This window comes from Hoplias malabaricus, chromosome 1, assembly GCF_029633855.1.
Source record: "Hoplias malabaricus isolate fHopMal1 chromosome 1, fHopMal1.hap1, whole genome shotgun sequence".
In the NCBI taxonomy this organism is placed as follows: domain Eukaryota; kingdom Metazoa; phylum Chordata; class Actinopteri; order Characiformes; family Erythrinidae; genus Hoplias; species Hoplias malabaricus.
This window is the reverse complement of record NC_089800.1, coordinates 1303301-1321377: the sequence shown is the minus strand read 5'-3', so window position 1 is coordinate 1321377 and position 18077 is coordinate 1303301. Positions and strand designations below refer to the sequence as shown.

The 18077-nt window shown below is 44.3% G+C and overlaps 1 protein-coding gene across 1 annotated transcript in view; it reads left to right on the top strand.

The window, feature by feature from the left end:
• vipr1b (vasoactive intestinal peptide receptor 1b) overlaps window positions 1–14322 on the top strand; it is a 72631-nt gene extending 58309 nt beyond the window's left edge. The window contains exons 8-13 of the mRNA XM_066676004.1: window positions 962–1022; window positions 1533–1605; window positions 4897–4988; window positions 7222–7351; window positions 9121–9162; window positions 12739–14322. Of these exons, the coding sequence (XP_066532101.1) occupies window positions 962–1022; window positions 1533–1605; window positions 4897–4988; window positions 7222–7351; window positions 9121–9162; window positions 12739–12933 (593 nt within the window). The 3' untranslated portion in view covers window positions 12934–14322. The remainder of the gene's footprint in view (window positions 1–961; window positions 1023–1532; window positions 1606–4896; window positions 4989–7221; window positions 7352–9120; window positions 9163–12738) is intronic.
• The last annotated feature ends 3755 nt before the right edge of the window (window positions 14323–18077 follow it).

Sequence of the window (18077 nt, the reverse complement as noted above, 5' to 3'; positions counted from 1 at the left end):
CAGTTTGTGAAATTGAAAATGTGTAGTAGGATTGGAGGTTGTGGGTTCGATTCCCGCTCCGGATGACTGTCTGTGAGGAGTGTGGTGTGTTCTCCCTGTGTCTGTGTGGGTTTCCTCCGGGTGACTGTCTGTGAGGAGTGTGGTGTGTTCTCCCTGTGTCTGTGTGGGTTTCCTCCGGGTGACTGTCTGTGAGGAGTGTGGTGTGTTCTCCCTGTGTCTGTGTGGGTTTCCTCCAGGTGACTGTCTGTGAGGAGTGTGGTGTGTTCTCCCTGTGTCTGTGTGGGTTTCCTCTGGGTGACTGTCTGTGAGGAGTGTGGTGTGTTCTCCCTGTGTCTGTGTGGGTTTCCTCCGGGTGACTGTGAGGAGTGTGGTGTGTTCTCTCTGTGTCTGTGTGGGTTTCCTCCGGGTGACTGTCTGTGAGGAGTGTGGTGTGTTCTCCCTGTGTCTGCGTGGGTTTCCTCCAAAAAAAATATTTTGTGACACGTTACTGTTATGAGTTGCCAACTACTTTGATTAAAGTCCATAAATGAAGTGATCATATTTTAATCATTTAATCGTGACCGCCCTAGAACGATGCTCAAAATGTACACTTTAGGATTCCAGTGTTTATCAGCAGTAACAGATTAGTCAGCTATTAGCCTCACTTTCCCCTAGACTTTACGTTAATAAACCTGAGCTGGACACTCTAGACTCGTCTTGCTGTAGAATGTGTGTGATATAAAGAACTTTGTCTGGCTGCATTTTGTTGTCTGACATTACCGCCAAAGCAACGGCACAGCCTGCTGTTCTCTAATGACTACATAGCGGTATCTTAATGAAATCGACTTACAGTTGCAGCTTCAAACCTCCATTTCAATCCCAGGGTTCCTGTTAGCCGTGCGGTCTGATAGCTATGATTACCGCTCCCTCACCTGCTGAAATAATGACTGAAACCTTCTCTCGCTCTTCATGCTCTTCACAGGAGGACCATTAATATTCATCACGGCCTGGAGCTTTGCCAAAGCCTATTTCAACGATGTGGGGTGAGCTCACACTTACTCCACATTCTCGACTTTGTCTTTTATATTGACGAGGATTTCCACAAGGTTTTTAAAACATACAGCGTTTTAAAAAAAAACACAGAGACTGCGATGGAAAGAAAGTCAGTCAAGGTTTTTGTTATGAAACAGTTAAGATGGTCATTTGAGCCACTGTCCAGTAATAAACCGTAAAACCTTCCTGACTGTATATATGTGATATGTACGACTCCTGAATTTATGTTTAGAATTATATATAAATGAGTGTTAAATCCGCTTTACTTTGAAGTTTACTTTGAAGATTTAACTTTCCCGTACCTGAGCTCCTACAGGTTTAAATTGATCCTATTGATTTAACAGGATTCACTCAGCAGGAGTCACTCTTATCCAGGGTTGGTCACTTTTACTAAGTGCTGCTAGAAACGAGCGCTGTCCCGTATTAGAGCTGACAGTGCTAATGCTCTGAGGTCATGCTAAATCATCCATGAATTCTCTGTTTCATTTTTCTCTTGTCAGGTGCTGGGATATCATAGAGAACTCTGACCTATTCTGGTGGATTATCAAAACACCCATATTAGCTTCGATACTGGTGAGCTGACACCCTTTCAGGCTGGGAACAGAAAGCAATTTACCGCACTTAGTGTAAGGCTGTAATTTGACATGGTAATATTAAAGCGGTGCGGCTGATACTAAATTATCTGTCATTCACAGGTGACTTTAGAGCCTAGTCCAGCCTCTGCGTGTTGTCACGGTGTCCTCGGGTGCACGGCGCATAATTGAGTTCCATATTTCCCATAGGGCATAAATATGAACACATTCAACAAAGTGCCTGAAAGGCAATAACTGCTTATTGATTTCTGGGCAGCTGTAAAGGTGGTGCTGATGGACAGAGGGGAAGTGGGTCTGAAAGGGTGTATTGTGTTTGAAAAGCTCAGGGAGCCTCAAATAATGAACGGCAAAGCCTTCAAATTATGTTCTATATCCACTTAGCTAAAGGGATCTCCCGTTCACGTGCGAGCAGGTCTAATGTGTTTCAGTGCATCGAAGGTTAATTTGAAAAACGTTTTATTAAAGTGATGATTAATCTACAAACCCCATTTCCAGAAACGTTGGGACACTTTCTGAAAACACAACACAAATTGAAATTTGCCCGTTTTTTATTCGCTTGAACCTTCAAATCACTGTAAATTGTTAATTATAAATATATATAAACTGAAATTGAACTCATCTGATCACAGTTTCCACTGTCTTCTGGTCCATCTCAGACACCTTCTGGTCCAGAGAATTCAGCGGCGGTTCTTATTATATGGCTTCCTCTTTGCATAGTGCAGTTTCAGGTTCCATAATCCAACCAACTTCTAAGACTGAATCTGGAGGTGTGGAGAATTCCCTGTAGATTTCTTTAAGAAACTGAAAGCACAATGAAATGAAACAAAAACACTGTTTGACATTCCAAAAATAGCGTGAATGTTTATGTGGCAGTGGAGGTCCAGTGGATGGGTTCAGCCCGTTTGCTCAGCGAAGCTGGATTGAGGCAGCTTTGTTTGTAACAGATGTGGCTGGCTCTCACGGGACCAGGTCATACATGAAATATCAATAAGGACAAAAGTGTGAAGAACACTTTCACACATAGCCTCCAGCAGGGCGCAGGGAGAGTGAACAAAAAAAGGAAGAACTGTTCATCTCCTGCCAGGCTGCGCTACAAGATGCTAAGCTAACTCGTCCTTAAAGCGCATTGCTGGCGAATTCTTTCTGCTGAAGCTCACATAATCACCACATAACGAGCCTGGACTGACACCAGCACAATCCAACTCCCTCCTGCGCTCTAAAACAAGGCAAAATGGCAGCGGGGCTGTGACTATTGACCAAAAATATTGACCACGGCTCTGTTCACCCAGTGTGGCTGCTGGAATTGCCCGCTGCAGCAGGACGGACAAGAGAACAAGCTGTGTTTTCAGATTAACAGAGAAGTGGACACAGAGCTGCATGTCTTTTCTGCGTGACGGCCTCAGAAACATGATCCTGTTAGGAGTCGTTCTCCAGCATTTTCACCATCACCACAGAACTGTTTTGAAGTAAAGAGGATTGGGAGCTTGTAGACTCTCGTCAGGTCAAAAAAGTGCTGTATAACAGGGATTCTAAAGTTAGACGTGTTTTGGGGGGAGGCCCAATTCTGTTACTGCATGTCCCTTTGACGCCGTCTGCTATCGGTCTGTTCTTGACAGAATACACACACGGTGTGTGCGGGGAGAAGGTGTAGTGAGTTTCCTGACTCCAAGTGTCATTTCAAGACAAAAATAAAGTAAAAACATTACAATCTGCGATGAACCAAACTGAACGCCACTGAGGCACTAGCTGAAACAGCGCTATGTAGCAGAGGAACACTGATTATCGATGAGGGTAAAGAAAGCTGCTGAAAAACTGCGTTAAACACAGAGCAGACTGAGCTGAGGGCTATGTTCTTTCCTGACGTCACGGCTGTGTATTTCACAGACACCTGCAGATAATCAGTTAATAGCTGTTCACGACTCAGTTAGTGTTTCTACCTGTAGATGGACATTAACAGCTCCTTGTGGCTTTGCTTCATCTGTACCTCGTCAAAGACCTTTACTGCTATGAGGCAATGACCACAAGACGCCCCCCAGTTAAAGCTTAGCCCCTAATCATTCACCTCTAGCGATGGCCATAATAATAATAATAATAAGTTACACTTATATAGCGCCTTTCTAACACCCAAGGTACACAAGGGTAAAAAAGGGAAGACTCTTATACAGAAGTACAGAGGTAGGTCTTTAGCTGAGATTTAAAAGCAGAAAATGAAGAGCAGAGGCGAAGACTTTGCGGTAAAGAATTCCAGAGCTTGGGGCCATAACACTGACTGATCTACCACCAGCGGTCACTAATCTGGATTTGGATCCTGACAATAGACCGCCCTCAGAGGACCTCGGTGATGTTGTAGGACAGTGGGGGTGTAAAAGGTCAGAAAGGTCGGCTGGCGCCAGACCGAGAACTTCAAACTGAGTACGGAGCGAGACGGTGGCCAGTGGAGCTGATGAAGGACGGGGGAGATATGAGCTGACTTTTTAGAACAAGAGAGAACTCTAGCAGCAGAGTTCTGATCAAAACTGAAGAGAGGGAATGGTTTTAAAAGGAAGGAGAATGAAGAGAGGATTACAGTCTAAACAGGAATTTCAGCAACTGTAACAGAAATAGTTACTGATAATACACACGATTCATAAAAGTAGAGAGAACATCACGTTGAACATCTAAAGGATGTTCCTATCGCTATTTTAAACTCTCACCTTATACCATAAAAGTAGCAGTACACAGTAGTAATTGAATGTGGATGAAAAATGCTTTTTGCAGTTGTTTCAGTGATTGACATTGCCACAGTGTTTATAACATCCCCGTAATCTGCAGCTCGAACTATGCTCATGATTCTCGGCCGAGGTACAGAAGAGTGGAGGTGTGTGGATGGAAAATCAGCCTTATGTTCATGCACATTTTATTATGTCTGCGATGTGCACTCTCTGGTGAGCGTGCAATTTGTGGGATATGCAAGAATGGAAGAGATGCTACCCACTCGTACCCTTACTCATAGAGAAGAGAAAGGACAAAGCTGTTACTTGTTCACGGCTGAAAGAGAGGCCATTAGTCCTGTATTCTCTATATGTGATCTCACCGCTATTGTTCGGGGGTCTCAGTGCCACCTGTACCTCCGCTAATAGATAGTAGCCTTAGCTTTTTGCTGAGCTAACATGAGTAAACACTTTACGCTCCGTGTGCTCCATTAGTCTAGTGGTGTCCCTGTAATTTATAGAAGCTGACACTGAGCTGGAGAACTCACAAATGACGCTGTTGTTTTGTCCTCTGATGACAGATGAACTTCATCCTGTTTATTTGTATCATTCGCATACTGCGACAGAAGATCAACTGCCCTGACATCGGGAGAAACGAGTCCAACCAATATTCGTGAGTCACAGACGTCTTTGAATTTAACCTTTAGAAGGTACTTTTGCTGTTTAAATATATTTACATCATTTATTTTAGTGTCGTGGCTTGTAATTACTGGGTGCAGCAAAAGTAAATATATGTTGTCGCCGTCTCCGTTTAAACACAGCAGCTGCCCTGCACTTTGTGTGAACATTTCCTGATGAATGAGCCAATAGAAATGTTGCTATAAAAATATTTTTACATTGACCTTCAGTGAAAGTTAAGAAGGGGTTTTCCTTCTCCTGTACATTTGCTACTTTAGAGACAAAGACGATGTTTTCAGATTTTTACACACATTTATCTGTCAATGCCACTGCTGATTAACATTCATTCAGAACTATAGAAACCAGGGCTTCATTTACCAAGATTAGCCCTAACATTCATTCACTGTCTGTAATCCTTATCCAGTTCTGTGCGCAAGGCGCCAGTCCTTCACAGGGCGACACACACTCACACATTCACTCACACACTCACACCTACAGACACTTTTGAGTCTCCAATCCACCTACCAACGTGTGTTTTTGGACTGTGGGAGGAAACCAGAGCACCCGGAAGAAATCCACGCAGACACAGGGAGAACACACCACACTCCTGACAGACAGTCACCCGGAGGAAACCCACGCAGACACAGGGAGAACACAACACACTCCTGACAGACAGTCACCCGGAGGAAACCCACGCAGACACAGGGAGAACACACCACACTCCTGACAGACAGTCACCCGGAGGAAACCCACGCAGACACAGGGAGAACACACCACACTCCTCACAGACAGTCACCCGGAGGAAACCCACGCAGACACAGGGAGAACACAACACACTCCTGACAGACAGTCACCCGGAGGAAACCCACGCAGACAGAGGGAGAACACACCACACTCCTCACAGACAGTCACCCGGAGGAAACCCACGCAGACACAGGGAGAACACAACACACTCCTCACAGACAGTCACCCGGAGGAAACCCACACAGACACAGAGAGAACACACCACACTCCTCACAGACAGTCACCCGGAGGAAACCCACACAGACACAGAGAGAACACACCACACTCCTCACAGACAGTCACCCGGAGGAAACCCACACAGACACAAGGAGAACACACCACACTCTTCACAGACAGTCACCCGGAGGAAACCCACACAGACACAGAGAGAACACACCACACTCCTCACAGTCACCTGGAGGAAACCCACGCAGACACAGGGAGAACACACCACGCTCCTCACAGACAGTCACCCGGAGGAAACCCACACAGACACAGGGAGAACACACCACGCTCCTCACAGACAGTCACCCGGAGGAAACCCACACAGACACAGGGAGAACACACCACGCCCCTCACAGACAGTCACCCGGAGCGGGACTCGAACCCACAACCTCCAGGACCCTGGAGCTGTAACAGAGACACTACCCACTGCTCCACCGTGACTCTTTAAATGAGTACCTTGCAGATTACAAATTGAACAGTCCAGTTCCTATTTGAGATTATGGCTCTGTATGGCAGCGTGAATTCTTCAGAACATGACCGGCTTTATTCACACCTGCGTTCACACAGACGTTACCCGGACTGCTTGTATAAAGGGGCTTATGTTAGGAGCTGAATGTCTGCACACTAAACCCACGCATCGTCACAGATTTGCTGAAGTATAAAGCAGCTTTAAGGATTAACGCATCTTCAGTGGAGAACAATAACTTTGTTGGGTTTATAGTAACTTTACCTGCCGAAGGCCCTGACCTCTAAAGCCAAGATGAACTTGCACAGTCCTTGATCAGGATGCTGCCGTCAAGGGATACATAGGAAGCATTTTAGCTCATTTCATTTTAATGCAAGGCGTAAAAAGGAAAAGGCATTTCTCTCTGTCTCCCAGCCCCCACTGGCGCTGAAAGTCTCGCTACACTACAGACTCCTCTCTGTAAATGTCAGCAGCTCATGCCACAGCTATCCACATGATTTAATGTCCTTTGTCCTTAAGTAGCTTTCTGTGATGCAGCGCTCATGCGTCTGGCTACTTAAAGCCCCTGCAATTTTATCCCATCACTGCTGATGTTGTTATTACAATATTCCGTATTCTGCCTCCACACCTGATAATAACACACAGTGCTTTGGAAGTCAGCCCCGACCCGGTAATGCCTGCAGGTTACAGATGAAAGAAATTTCTTGCCTAAAGCCCATTGTTTGTTTCCTTTTTACCTGTTTTTGCGCCACAGGAGGCTGGCTAAATCAACGCTGCTGTTGATTCCGCTTTTTGGGATAAACTTCATAATATTCGCCTTCATTCCAGAGCACATCAAAACCGAGCTGAGGCTGGTGTTCGATCTCATCCTGGGGTCGTTCCAGGTATGGCATTTTTTTCTGATTTCTTATTCTGAATCTCTGGTTTGTGGCGATTCAAACTGGTCTCCAACACTTGAATCTCATGTTTCCACGAAACAAAATACAGTGGAACCTCCACCAACGAACCACGACTCTAGAAACGAACCCGAGCCCCCTCCGAGCCGGCGGCTGGAAATGGCCACTGACCCCAGTAGGCGAGTCTCCCAGCGCCCCCCAGACTTGAGTGAGCTTTTAAGATTAGCACATTGTAGCTTTAGCAATTTAGCATTAGTGTAAATAGCAGACACTGAAATTCGTGCTAAGTAAAGCCGTATCTACGCTTCGTCTCCCCACATTCACCGCCTACTCTCCGTTATTCCACCCCCCCCCACCTCCCGTCATACAGCCAGTGCCTGTGTTACTCCTCCAGCCAGTCGTCACGTCTTCAAGGTAGCGATGTGTAACCACTTACAACTTTATTATTTCTTTTTTATTACTGTTTCCACTGTATTTCTCTTTTATTTTTAGTAACGCTACATGTATTTTTTACTAATTTGAGAGTGTTGTAAACATAGATCAGTGCAAAAAGGGTGACTAAAAGAAACGAACTTTTCCACTTACGAACCGGGTCACGGAACGGATCGAGTTCGTAGGTAGAGGTTCCACTGTATAAATATATAACCCTGTATAATGCTTTAGCTGTTAATCTCTAATTATAAATGGCTCTGATCCGAAACCATCAGGCTACTATCAGCTGAAAATGCTGGAGGGAATCTGAATGTGTTACTGTAACAAACCTGTCCTGAAACAGCACCGTGACGTGATGTTGTGGAGTTGTAGGGTAAAGAGCTCCTGTCAAAAAAAGCTCTTTTAGTTTGTAGCTCTGTGATTTTTAAAAGTTTATTTCATCTTATGCCTGAATTCACTACCATTTTCATTGTAATTTGTTTCATAGTAATTTACTAAATATTGATGAGTTAATTTTTTAACGGTTCACCAGTTCACCTCCCAGGCCATGGTAGTGTTTCAGACTGTCCCTGGTGCAGTACACTGCACTCTCAATGCAAGGAAGCGTTTGCTCGCTGGGTGAAGCAGACCCCCGTGGCTGGGGGCACATCCTCGCAGCTTCGCCCAGCAGCTCCATGTGGGTCACACGAGAAGCAGGGAGGATAGGCCCGCCCACCCCCTTCACCCCGCCCACTGCTAATCAGCATATATTTGCATGTTTTTCAGCCTGAAAATGAAAAGGCAAAGTGGAAAATGAAAAAGAAATCAGCAGAAGACGGCACTTTTGGTTTTCATTTTCATTCTGTCAGAATTAAATTAATTGTTTTCATCTCGATTTTAATACCAAACAACTTTTGGTGCCACACATCAGTAGGTGTTTAATTCAAAGCTTTAAAAATGCTGTGAACAGAGAAGTTAGAAAATGTTGTTTCGTAATTTTACTCGTCTCTTTCCGTTATAAGAACTCAGCACAGGGGTATAATTAGGTCTAGTAAAGAAGCCTCCAGACTGGCAGTAGCACTGCAAGCAATGCATTCTGGGAGTCTGTCCCCCCTCACCCTAATCGGCTTATTTTGTGCTTCAGGAGTCATGGAGGAATAGCCTTCTGTATTCTAATTACACTGGGTCAGAATCACATCGCCTGAGCAAATGAACTGGCAGCTGTCCCCAGTCCCCAGTACGGTGTGATTAATAAACGCTTTCCTCAGGACACACCACGCTTTTAACACACCTCCCTGATAAGTGTAAATAAGCTGTCCCATAAGATGTCTTTACTGTGCTTACAGGGCTTTGTGGTGGCTGTCCTCTACTGCTTCCTGAATGGAGAGGTATGTGACCACTCTGCATGTTTTATAAACTGTAATAAACTGCAACTTAACCATTAACTCAGAGGACAGCAGCAGCTCTGGAGCCAATGAGGGATAAAGTTTAGCGGCTCTCACTAATCGTGTCCTGAAGGTCTGTAGAGGAGAGTGTTGTCAAACTCCCTGAGCTCCACTTCCCTCACCTTTTTTTACTCTAGCTCCTGTTACAGTGTAGTAGCTCTAGTGGCCAGGAAACCCTTCCTGGAATTAGCCCAGCTGTGCTGTTTAACCCTTTAAAGCTAAAGCAGGTTTGCTTTAATCCACTCTTCTATCCGACATTAATCCCTCTTTAATAGCATGGTTTAATACGTTGGTTATTGCATTTCTTTTTGATTTAGAGAAAACATGATCTTACAGGGGGCGGCACGGTGGAGCAGCAGGTAGTGTCTCTGTCACAGCTCCAGGGTCCTAGAGGTTGTGGGTTCGAGTCCCGCTCCGGGTGACTGTCTGTGAGGAGTGTGGTGTGTTCTCCCTGTGTCTGCGTGGGTTTCCTCCGGGTGACTGTCTGTGAGGAGTGTGGTGTGTTCTCTCTGTGTCTGCGTGGGTTTCCTCCGGGTGACTGTCTGTGAGGAGTGTGGTGTGTTCTCTCTGTGTCTGCGTGGGTTTCCTCTGGGTGACTGTCTGTGAGGAGTGTGGTGTGTTCTCTCTGTGTCTGCGTGGGTTTCCTCTGGGTGACTGTTTGTGAGGAGTGTGGTGTGTTCTCCCTGTGTCTGCGTGGGTTTCCTCCGGGTGACTGTCTGTGAGGAGTGTGGTGTGTTCTCTCTGTGTCTGAGTGGGTTTCCTCCGGGTGACTGTCTGTGAGGAGTGTGGTGTGTTCTCCCTGTGTCTGCGTGGGTTTCCTCCGAGTGCTCCGGTTTCCTCCCACGCTCCAAAAACACACGTTGGTAGGTGGATTGGAGACTCAAAGTGTCTGTAGGTGTGAGTGTGTGAGTGAATGTGTGTGTGTGTGTGTCGCCCTGTGTAGGACTGGTGCCCCCTCCAGGGTGTGTTCCTGCCTTGCGCCCAGTGATTCCTGGTAGACTCTGGACCCACCACCGCCCTGAACTGGATAAGGGTTACAGACAATGATTGAATGATCTAACAGAATTTGGTTGTGTAACAAACCCCTCTACAAATGTCTAAGGTTATACATAACTTTATACAGGTTTCCTTATCATCATGAGTGTGTGTATGCTTGTTTAGAAACTGTGAGAGCATATGTAACAATAAAGGCAGCATTAGATTCTTTTTCACAGTGATGTAAAAAGCCGATAACACACAGAAAGCTCCAGTTCCACACACTGACTCATTTCTCAGTGACCAGCGAGGACAGACACACAGCATCTGCTATTAAAGGTTAAAGGGGATTTGGAACGTTTCCCAGAGGAGATGTTAGGCATGATTAATAACAGAGTGATGCTCCGTGTGGACGTACTTCAGCCAGGTCTCGTACAGCACAGAGGCACATGGAGGATCTTCACATGTAAGGGTTAAATGTGAATTTCACATCTGTCTGCTTCTCTGTGCTGTTTGAACCAAACGTGCTTTTCAGTTTAAATTCATAAACATTTATACACAGCAGTGAATATGAATAGGGACAGAGACTGAGAAGAATGTATCTGTCACTGTAAACAGCTAATGTGCTCTGTACTCATGACCTGTGTGGGATTCTTTTTGTGTCCATAACTTCTACATTGCCCCTCCTCCCCCGTAAAGCTGAATTTGCTCTGATTTCATCTAGTATTTCTCTTTCGAGAGATATTCAGAAACATGGTTCCAATGGGCAAAGTTATGGAATATTAATAAAACATGAATAACTGAACAAATGAAAAATTCATCCATCAGACTTCAGTATTTCTCTTTGCACGTCATCATGCTTCTCACCCTTTGCTCTTTTTTTAACGTTGTCCTAACCGTGGACGAACTTGTCACATCTCTTTGTGTATGAAGTCCCTAATGAGCCTTCAGCTTCCACACTTGAGACTAAATAGACTCTGACATTGAGGCGTCAGCAGAGTAACACAACTCTCAGAGCGTGTTATTCTCATGTCATGGATTTGTTGAACATGTGGCAAGTTTTTCTAGACAAAACGGACTGAAATGCAGTTGAACTATTTACCTTATTTAATTGTGCCAAGTTGTGCACAATTGCTTAAAATCCACGCTTGTATTTGGGTCTATAGCATGAAAAATTTGTAAAAAATGAAATAAGGTGCAGTGGTGCAGCAGGTAGTGTCTGTCTCGGCTCCAGGGTCCTGGAGGTTGTGGGTTCGGGTCCTGCTCTGGGTGACTGTCTGTGAGGATTGTGGTGTGTTCTCCCTGTGTCTGCGTGGGTTTCCTCCAGGTGACTGTCTGTGAGGAGTGTGCTGCGTTCTCTCTGTGTCTGCGTGGGTTTTCTCCGGGTGACTGTCTGTGAGGAGTGTGGTGTGTTCTCCCTGTGTCTGCGTGGGTTTCCTCCAGGTGACTGTCTGTGAGGATTGTGGTGTGTTCTCCCTGTGTCTGCGTGGGTTTCCTCCAGGTGACTGTCTGTGAGGATTGTGGTGTGTTCTCCCTGTGTCTGCGTGGGTTTCCTCCAGGTGACTGTCTGTGAGGAGTGTGCTGCGTTCTCTCTGTGTCTGCGTGGGTTTTCTCCGGGTGACTGTCTGTGAGGAGTGTGGTGTGTGGTGTGTTCTCTCTGTGTCTGCGTGGGTTTCCTCCAAGTAACTGTCTGTGAGGAGTGTGGTGTGTTCTCCCTGTGTCTGCGTGGGTTTCCTCCAAGTAACTGTCTGTGAGGAGTGTGGTGTGTTCTCCCTGTGTCTGCGTGGGTTTCCTCCGGGTGACTGTCTGTGAGGAGTGTGGTGTGTTCTCCCAGTGTCTGTGTGGGTTTCCTCCGGGTGACTGTCTGGGAGGATTGTGGCGTGTTCTCCCTGTGTCTGCGTGGGTTTCCTCCGGGTGACTGTCTGTGAGGAGTGTGGTGTGTTCTCCCTGTGTCTGCGTGGGTTTCCTCCAAGTAACTGTCTGTGAGGAGTGTGGTGTGTTCTCTCTGTGTCTGTGTGGGTTTCCTCCGGGTGAATGTCTGTGAGGAGTAAGGTGTGTTCTCCCTGTGTCTGCGTGGGTTTCCTCCAGGTGCTCCGGTTTCCTCGCACGCTCCAAAAATATTGGATTTTAGACTCAAAAGTGTCCGTAGGTGTGAGTGTGTGTGTGTGAGTGAGTGTGTGTCGGCCTGTGAAGGACTGGTGCCCCCTCTAGGGTGTGTTCCCACCTTGCACCCAGTGATTCCGGGTAGGCTCTGGACCCACCGCCGCCCTGAAGTGGATAAGGGTTACAGATAATGAATGAATGAATGAATATAAAATCATTCCATATATGTAAACCAGCTTGTTTTGAATTTACTGCTTTTATATTGTTTAAAAACCAATGCTTTTATATTTAATTGTAAGGCAGTATAGCCTCAGCCATTCTTGCTGATGTTATTAAAGTGTTTTCACCAAAAGGAACAGAGTCAGGAGGAGGAAAAATATGTTTAGAACATTTAGAAAGGAGCTTTGAAATATTTGCATTGGTCTGTTTGCTGGTCCCCAGGTCCAGGCAGAGATAAAGAGGAAGTGGAGGCGGTGGCACTTGGAGAGGTTCCTGGGCTCTGACACAAAGTACCAGCACCCATCCATGAGCAGCAATGGCAACAACTTCAGCACACAGATCTCCATGTTGACCCGCTGCAGCCCCAAAACCCGCAGAGCCTCCGCCTGCCACGATGAGTCCTCCATCACTGTGTAGCTCCGCAGGCATCCAATCACAGGCCACCAGCACATAGAAGGCCATATCGGAGAATTACACCGTCCTATTGGGCATCAAATGGTTCATGAGGTCCAGTCATCCGACACGGGGACAATCATCTAGTGTAGATTCACTCATGACGTGTGTCAAACACTCGTGTGTGTGTGTGTGTGTGTGTGTGTGTGCTTCTGGAAAACAGATGGACAGGTTCAAGGCCTGAGGGTTCCACAAGTGCTCCATAACACAACACATTCCCTTCAGACTAAAGCTACAGAGAGATCTGAGGTAAACGCATGGAAGAGGTTCACACAGATCGTCATCTCTCACATGCTTTTATATCGATAAGTCACTTATGCCTTTTATATCTAAAATCACGAATCGTTTTTGACATCACAGATAATAGAAATAAAACCTGCCATGTTTAAGTACGGCTTAAATAATACTAACTGTGACAGTAACGAAAGAATTAACTGCTGCAGAAAATATTTAATATAAAACTAACCTTTTCCACAATTACATTTCCGAGATTTTTTTTTGTTTTTATCTTTAGTTCGAACTAAAACCCACAAACATTTTTTTTTACTTTTATAGTTTAGTGGGCACACCATTTTAAAAACACATGTTGAGGTTCAATAATTACTAAGTTAAGGAGTGACGTTCCCCCATTTCCCTCATGTCTTGTGCTTAAAAAGAAACAATAGGCCTTTATTTATGAGCAAGTGTACACATTCGACTTATAGATGAAACACATGCATTATTTTGAGACCACGAAAAAGACTATTATTTTGAAATCGATAAACGTAATAAACAGAAAATTAAATAGCTGTGTAGCGTTCAAAAACAGCCCACAGTTGCTTCTCCTCCTTGCGGGATACGTGAAAAATGAGAACGCAGCCTCCATAGTGATTAGCATTAGTATCTTCTGAATGCCTTCATAGGCTAAGAGCTTGCACTGTGCTAACACAGGAGGCTTTTAGCACCCAGCTAACTCCAGTCTTAGCTGAAGAGCTGCATTTACAGTGAAAGGAGAAACTGTAGCTTTGGCCTTTGACTGAAATTTCAGATAATAATAAACATACTTAACAGAAAGTGTTTTTAATCAAGTAAAGTAACTCCTGTTCCGCTCATCTCTGCCTTTACCCGAATATGAATGTGTTGTGCTTGTGGGAACCCACTCAACTACAGATAGCTAAGCTAAGCTAACTGCACATTAGCTTGTACAGCAGGGAGTGTGAGCTCTGCTCTTACAGCCTCCCTGAACTACATATTAGTGCTGTCTTTTGTAAAAATCCTTATTAACCTAAGACTTGTTCAGGCTGAAGGTTCAGGACCCTCTGTGTACAGCACATTATGAAGAAATAAATATTCTGTAAATCATAGGAAATGAAACTGACTGAAAAGACAAAGACAGAAGGTGTTCATTTTCTGCGCTTGTGTTCTTTTTAAATAAATAATATGAAATTAATAAGAAAAAAATTTAAAAACGAATTAAAAAATAATGAAAAATAAAGAGGAACCAAACGTGGATCGTTGAATATTCAACATAAATATATATAAATATAAATATATGTAAATGGAGATACACTGTAGAGAGAAAATGTGACATTTCTCCCAGACACCTTGTTCTTATGGGTATTTTGTGGATCATTTTCTAAACCACAGTGTGTGTGTGTGTGTGTGTGTGTGTGTGTGTCAAATGAAGTGATGGGTTTGGAAGCTGAATGCCCTTCTCTGCACTATCACCATCATCATTCCAAGGAGGCATCATTCTTTTTCATCTGATCAGTGTCTGTGTTCATTGAGTGAGATCATGTTAGGATCAATTTTGTTTGTTTTATTTTTATGCAGCTATACCATGATGGGACATTTTTACTGCTGCATGTCTGACCCAATTTTGGTAAAATTCTGCAAGGCAAACAGCCACAGGTTCCCAGGGCTCCGGTCCATGCGGATATAGCTAGTCAAAAATCGTGTTCTTATCTGGATTAAAAAGTCCAGATCTCTGTTCTGGTGGATGATGCATCATAAACATTGATGGCATCTCAAGAAGGACACTGTGTGTTGTTTAAAAAATATGGAATGCAAAGTGGTTCAAAATCTGCCTTCTGAAGCTAAATGGTCTTTTGGCTGTTTGTAGTGTTTGTCAAATTCTCAGCGACAGAGCGTTGGTGAAGAATGTTTTTTGGGGAAAAAGAAGGGTTTTTGAAAAATACCAATATGAATACTGCTTTTAGCAAAAAACAACAACAAACACAAACAAATGATGTAATAGTCATTTTAACAGGGAATGATTTTAATGAAAGACTTGGTTTATGTCAGTACCGTATCAGAACTGTATAAAGTTTGTATAAAGCCTGTCTCTTCTCATCTGCTATTAACACACAGCTCCTGAGTGAGAACAGCTGGGACCGATCGATAAAGCTGACCTACATGCTACGAAGCCCTCCTGCTAAAGAGCACTGTGTTTAACCTTTTAAACCTCTCTGGTCCGGAGTACGTACATTATCCCATCACTAAAACTCATCGTGAACACGGTAATGAAATATGTTTAGACGGTGCCATAACAGAAAATGCTCTTTTGTATCTGCTCTGTTTGCTGCTGAACTGGGACTGAGGGTAAAGAGGAGTGAAAGCAATCTGAACAGAAAGAGGAAGAACTGAAAGCAATGACAGAATATGGTTCCTGCTGAGGAAAACAGTTCAGTTGAAATAATTGTTCAAACTGGTCGCCTCAGAATAAAAATAATGTTCAATTTCATTTGGTGCAGGTACAGTGTATAACAACTTGAACTTTGTACTTTGTAATGGCAGTCACAGGGGTAGCACTGGTCTGATGGCATTAACACAGACCAGATCCTTTAGTATGAGGAGCTCCAACCTGGAGGAACAGGGTGGCTTTGCCCTGAAGCGCGAGAAACCTTCAGTCCCCAGAGGCAAATATCTGAACGGTGTGTGGAGCATTAGTTCACAGTGTCAGTTTGTACAGAGTTGACGGTTGTCTCTTCTGATTGAACATACAGGTTCTGCCGCGTTCCTCCAGGCTCCAGGCTCAGCAGGGGTTCCCCCCTTTTGACTTTCCAGGTTTCAGGAGTTCTTCGAAGTCTGAGGTCCCGGGTCTGTGTTCCCTTGATACAGTAGTGTGTGTAAAACTGTTGTAAAGTCACATCCTGTTTATAGCGTCTCAAATCGCTGTCCCACAGTGTTCATCATTTTAAAACTATGTGAATGTTAAGAGCCAAATGACGTCTCATTCACCACCGTGAAGAATGTATGGTCGTTAGAGTTCACGTTGTAATGAATGTGGCTTTTGTCAATTTTGCTTCGTTTGAAGGGGATTCTAAATTTTGCCAAATTTTCTTTTTAATGCAGTCAGATGTAAACAGTTATTCAGAATAGTTTGATGTGAAATGGTTCACTGTAAATAAACAGTGGTGATGACAGGGAGTAAGGCTCTTAAAGTCTGCAACACAAAAAAAACATCAGAAACCACCAGTGGTTCTTCAGTAGTTCCTCAATTCAAAAATCTCTTACAAACGGAATCATTCCGAATGGCTCTGTTTACATTTTACGGCTAATTTACACAGAAGGTTTGAAAAATGGTTGGCATTCTCCTTAAACTTGTGTATCTTTGTGAATTTTGTAAATATGACTTCTTCAATAGACAAAGTTCCTAATATTTTCAGCCGTGCTCTTCAGGTTTTATTAAATGCTATTACGTGTTTTCTGTTTATATTATTCTCACTTGGTCAGCTGCTGAAGAACTGGACGCTGTGTGAATGAGTCTCTGTGTCTCTGTATCGTGAAAGTGAAGAAAACTGCTCAGTGCATTACGCATGCCGCACACGCAACATCCAGGGCTCTATCACCGTCACTGAACACGAATAGAGCCAATGCTTCCACTCGAGTACCTTCACTGATCATGTTTGTATTCAAGCTCAGAGATCCTCCCACGTCTTGACGTATTGTATATGTATTTTTGTAAAATCCAAAGTGAAATGCATATTTTAGTGATGTTTTACCACCAAACCATTGCTAATAAACTACTGCACACATTGTACAGTAACAATCCATGAGCCTGATTATGTCCTCGCGTCGAAGTGATGGTTGAACGTGGATCTGTTCGTTTTGTTCGCGATGCTAGTCCAACGTAATGACGTAGACAGCACTGGGCGACGGTCAGAGGCATTAATCATGAGAAAACATTCGTACAAATTACCACACAAATAAGGAAGGAATTGCACGTTTCCGATCTCCGTCTTCCACAATGTTTCCTCCCTTTTGTCAGTGAGTGAGTGTGAGAAATAACGTAAACTGATTTACAACATGCTCCTGTTGAGTTTTGAGGGTTAAAAAGCACGAGAAACGTTTCTTTGCATCATCCAACATAAAATAAACAGAAACTGAGCACTACTTTTAGAAATGGTCCTCGTCCCTGACCCTGAGGAACGTGGCTGAGACTCCGTCTGAAATTTCTGCAGCAAGCTCTTACATGCTTCACCAGACCATTAACATCATATTAGTGTCACCTCTACACTTCAGCTCCGCAGTAAATTGCTGATAGCACTGCCTTTACTGCGTGGGGAGGAGATGATAAACGTCTAGACGAGTATTTCTGTGTTCTAGAGAAATCCAGACCGATTATTAAGGCCCCTACACGCTGCCCTTCTTCAATTTAGTTCTACATTTGTGTTCATGAGTAACTAGGTGTGGATAAAGAAGCCCATCTCTACATTCACAGATCTGCACTGCTCTTTTATGTCGGGAAACTAAAATCCTCATGGGTTTAGGATGAAACTGTAGCCCACAGGAAAAGCTCATTATCTTCTGTTCTTCTCTCTGAATGCTGTATTGTTGCCGTTCGGCCAGGTTTCCTCCACCTCAGCCCCTCGCTGCTTCGGCTGAAGTGTAATTGTCGGCTTGATGAATTCTTCTGATAAGGCTTGTGTAGACACGGAGCTGACGGTGTGTCCCTCGAATCTGGCCTCAGGTTACAACTTGGCTACTTTGTGCGATATTAGAACAATCACATAATGAAACGTCAAACGATCAGAGCAGTGGGACCCCGGTGCCTTCACTGCTCTGCTTTTATCCTTTTTTGCTCCTGTGCTTTATTCAGACCGGAGTCTGGAGGTGTGTTTTAGCTC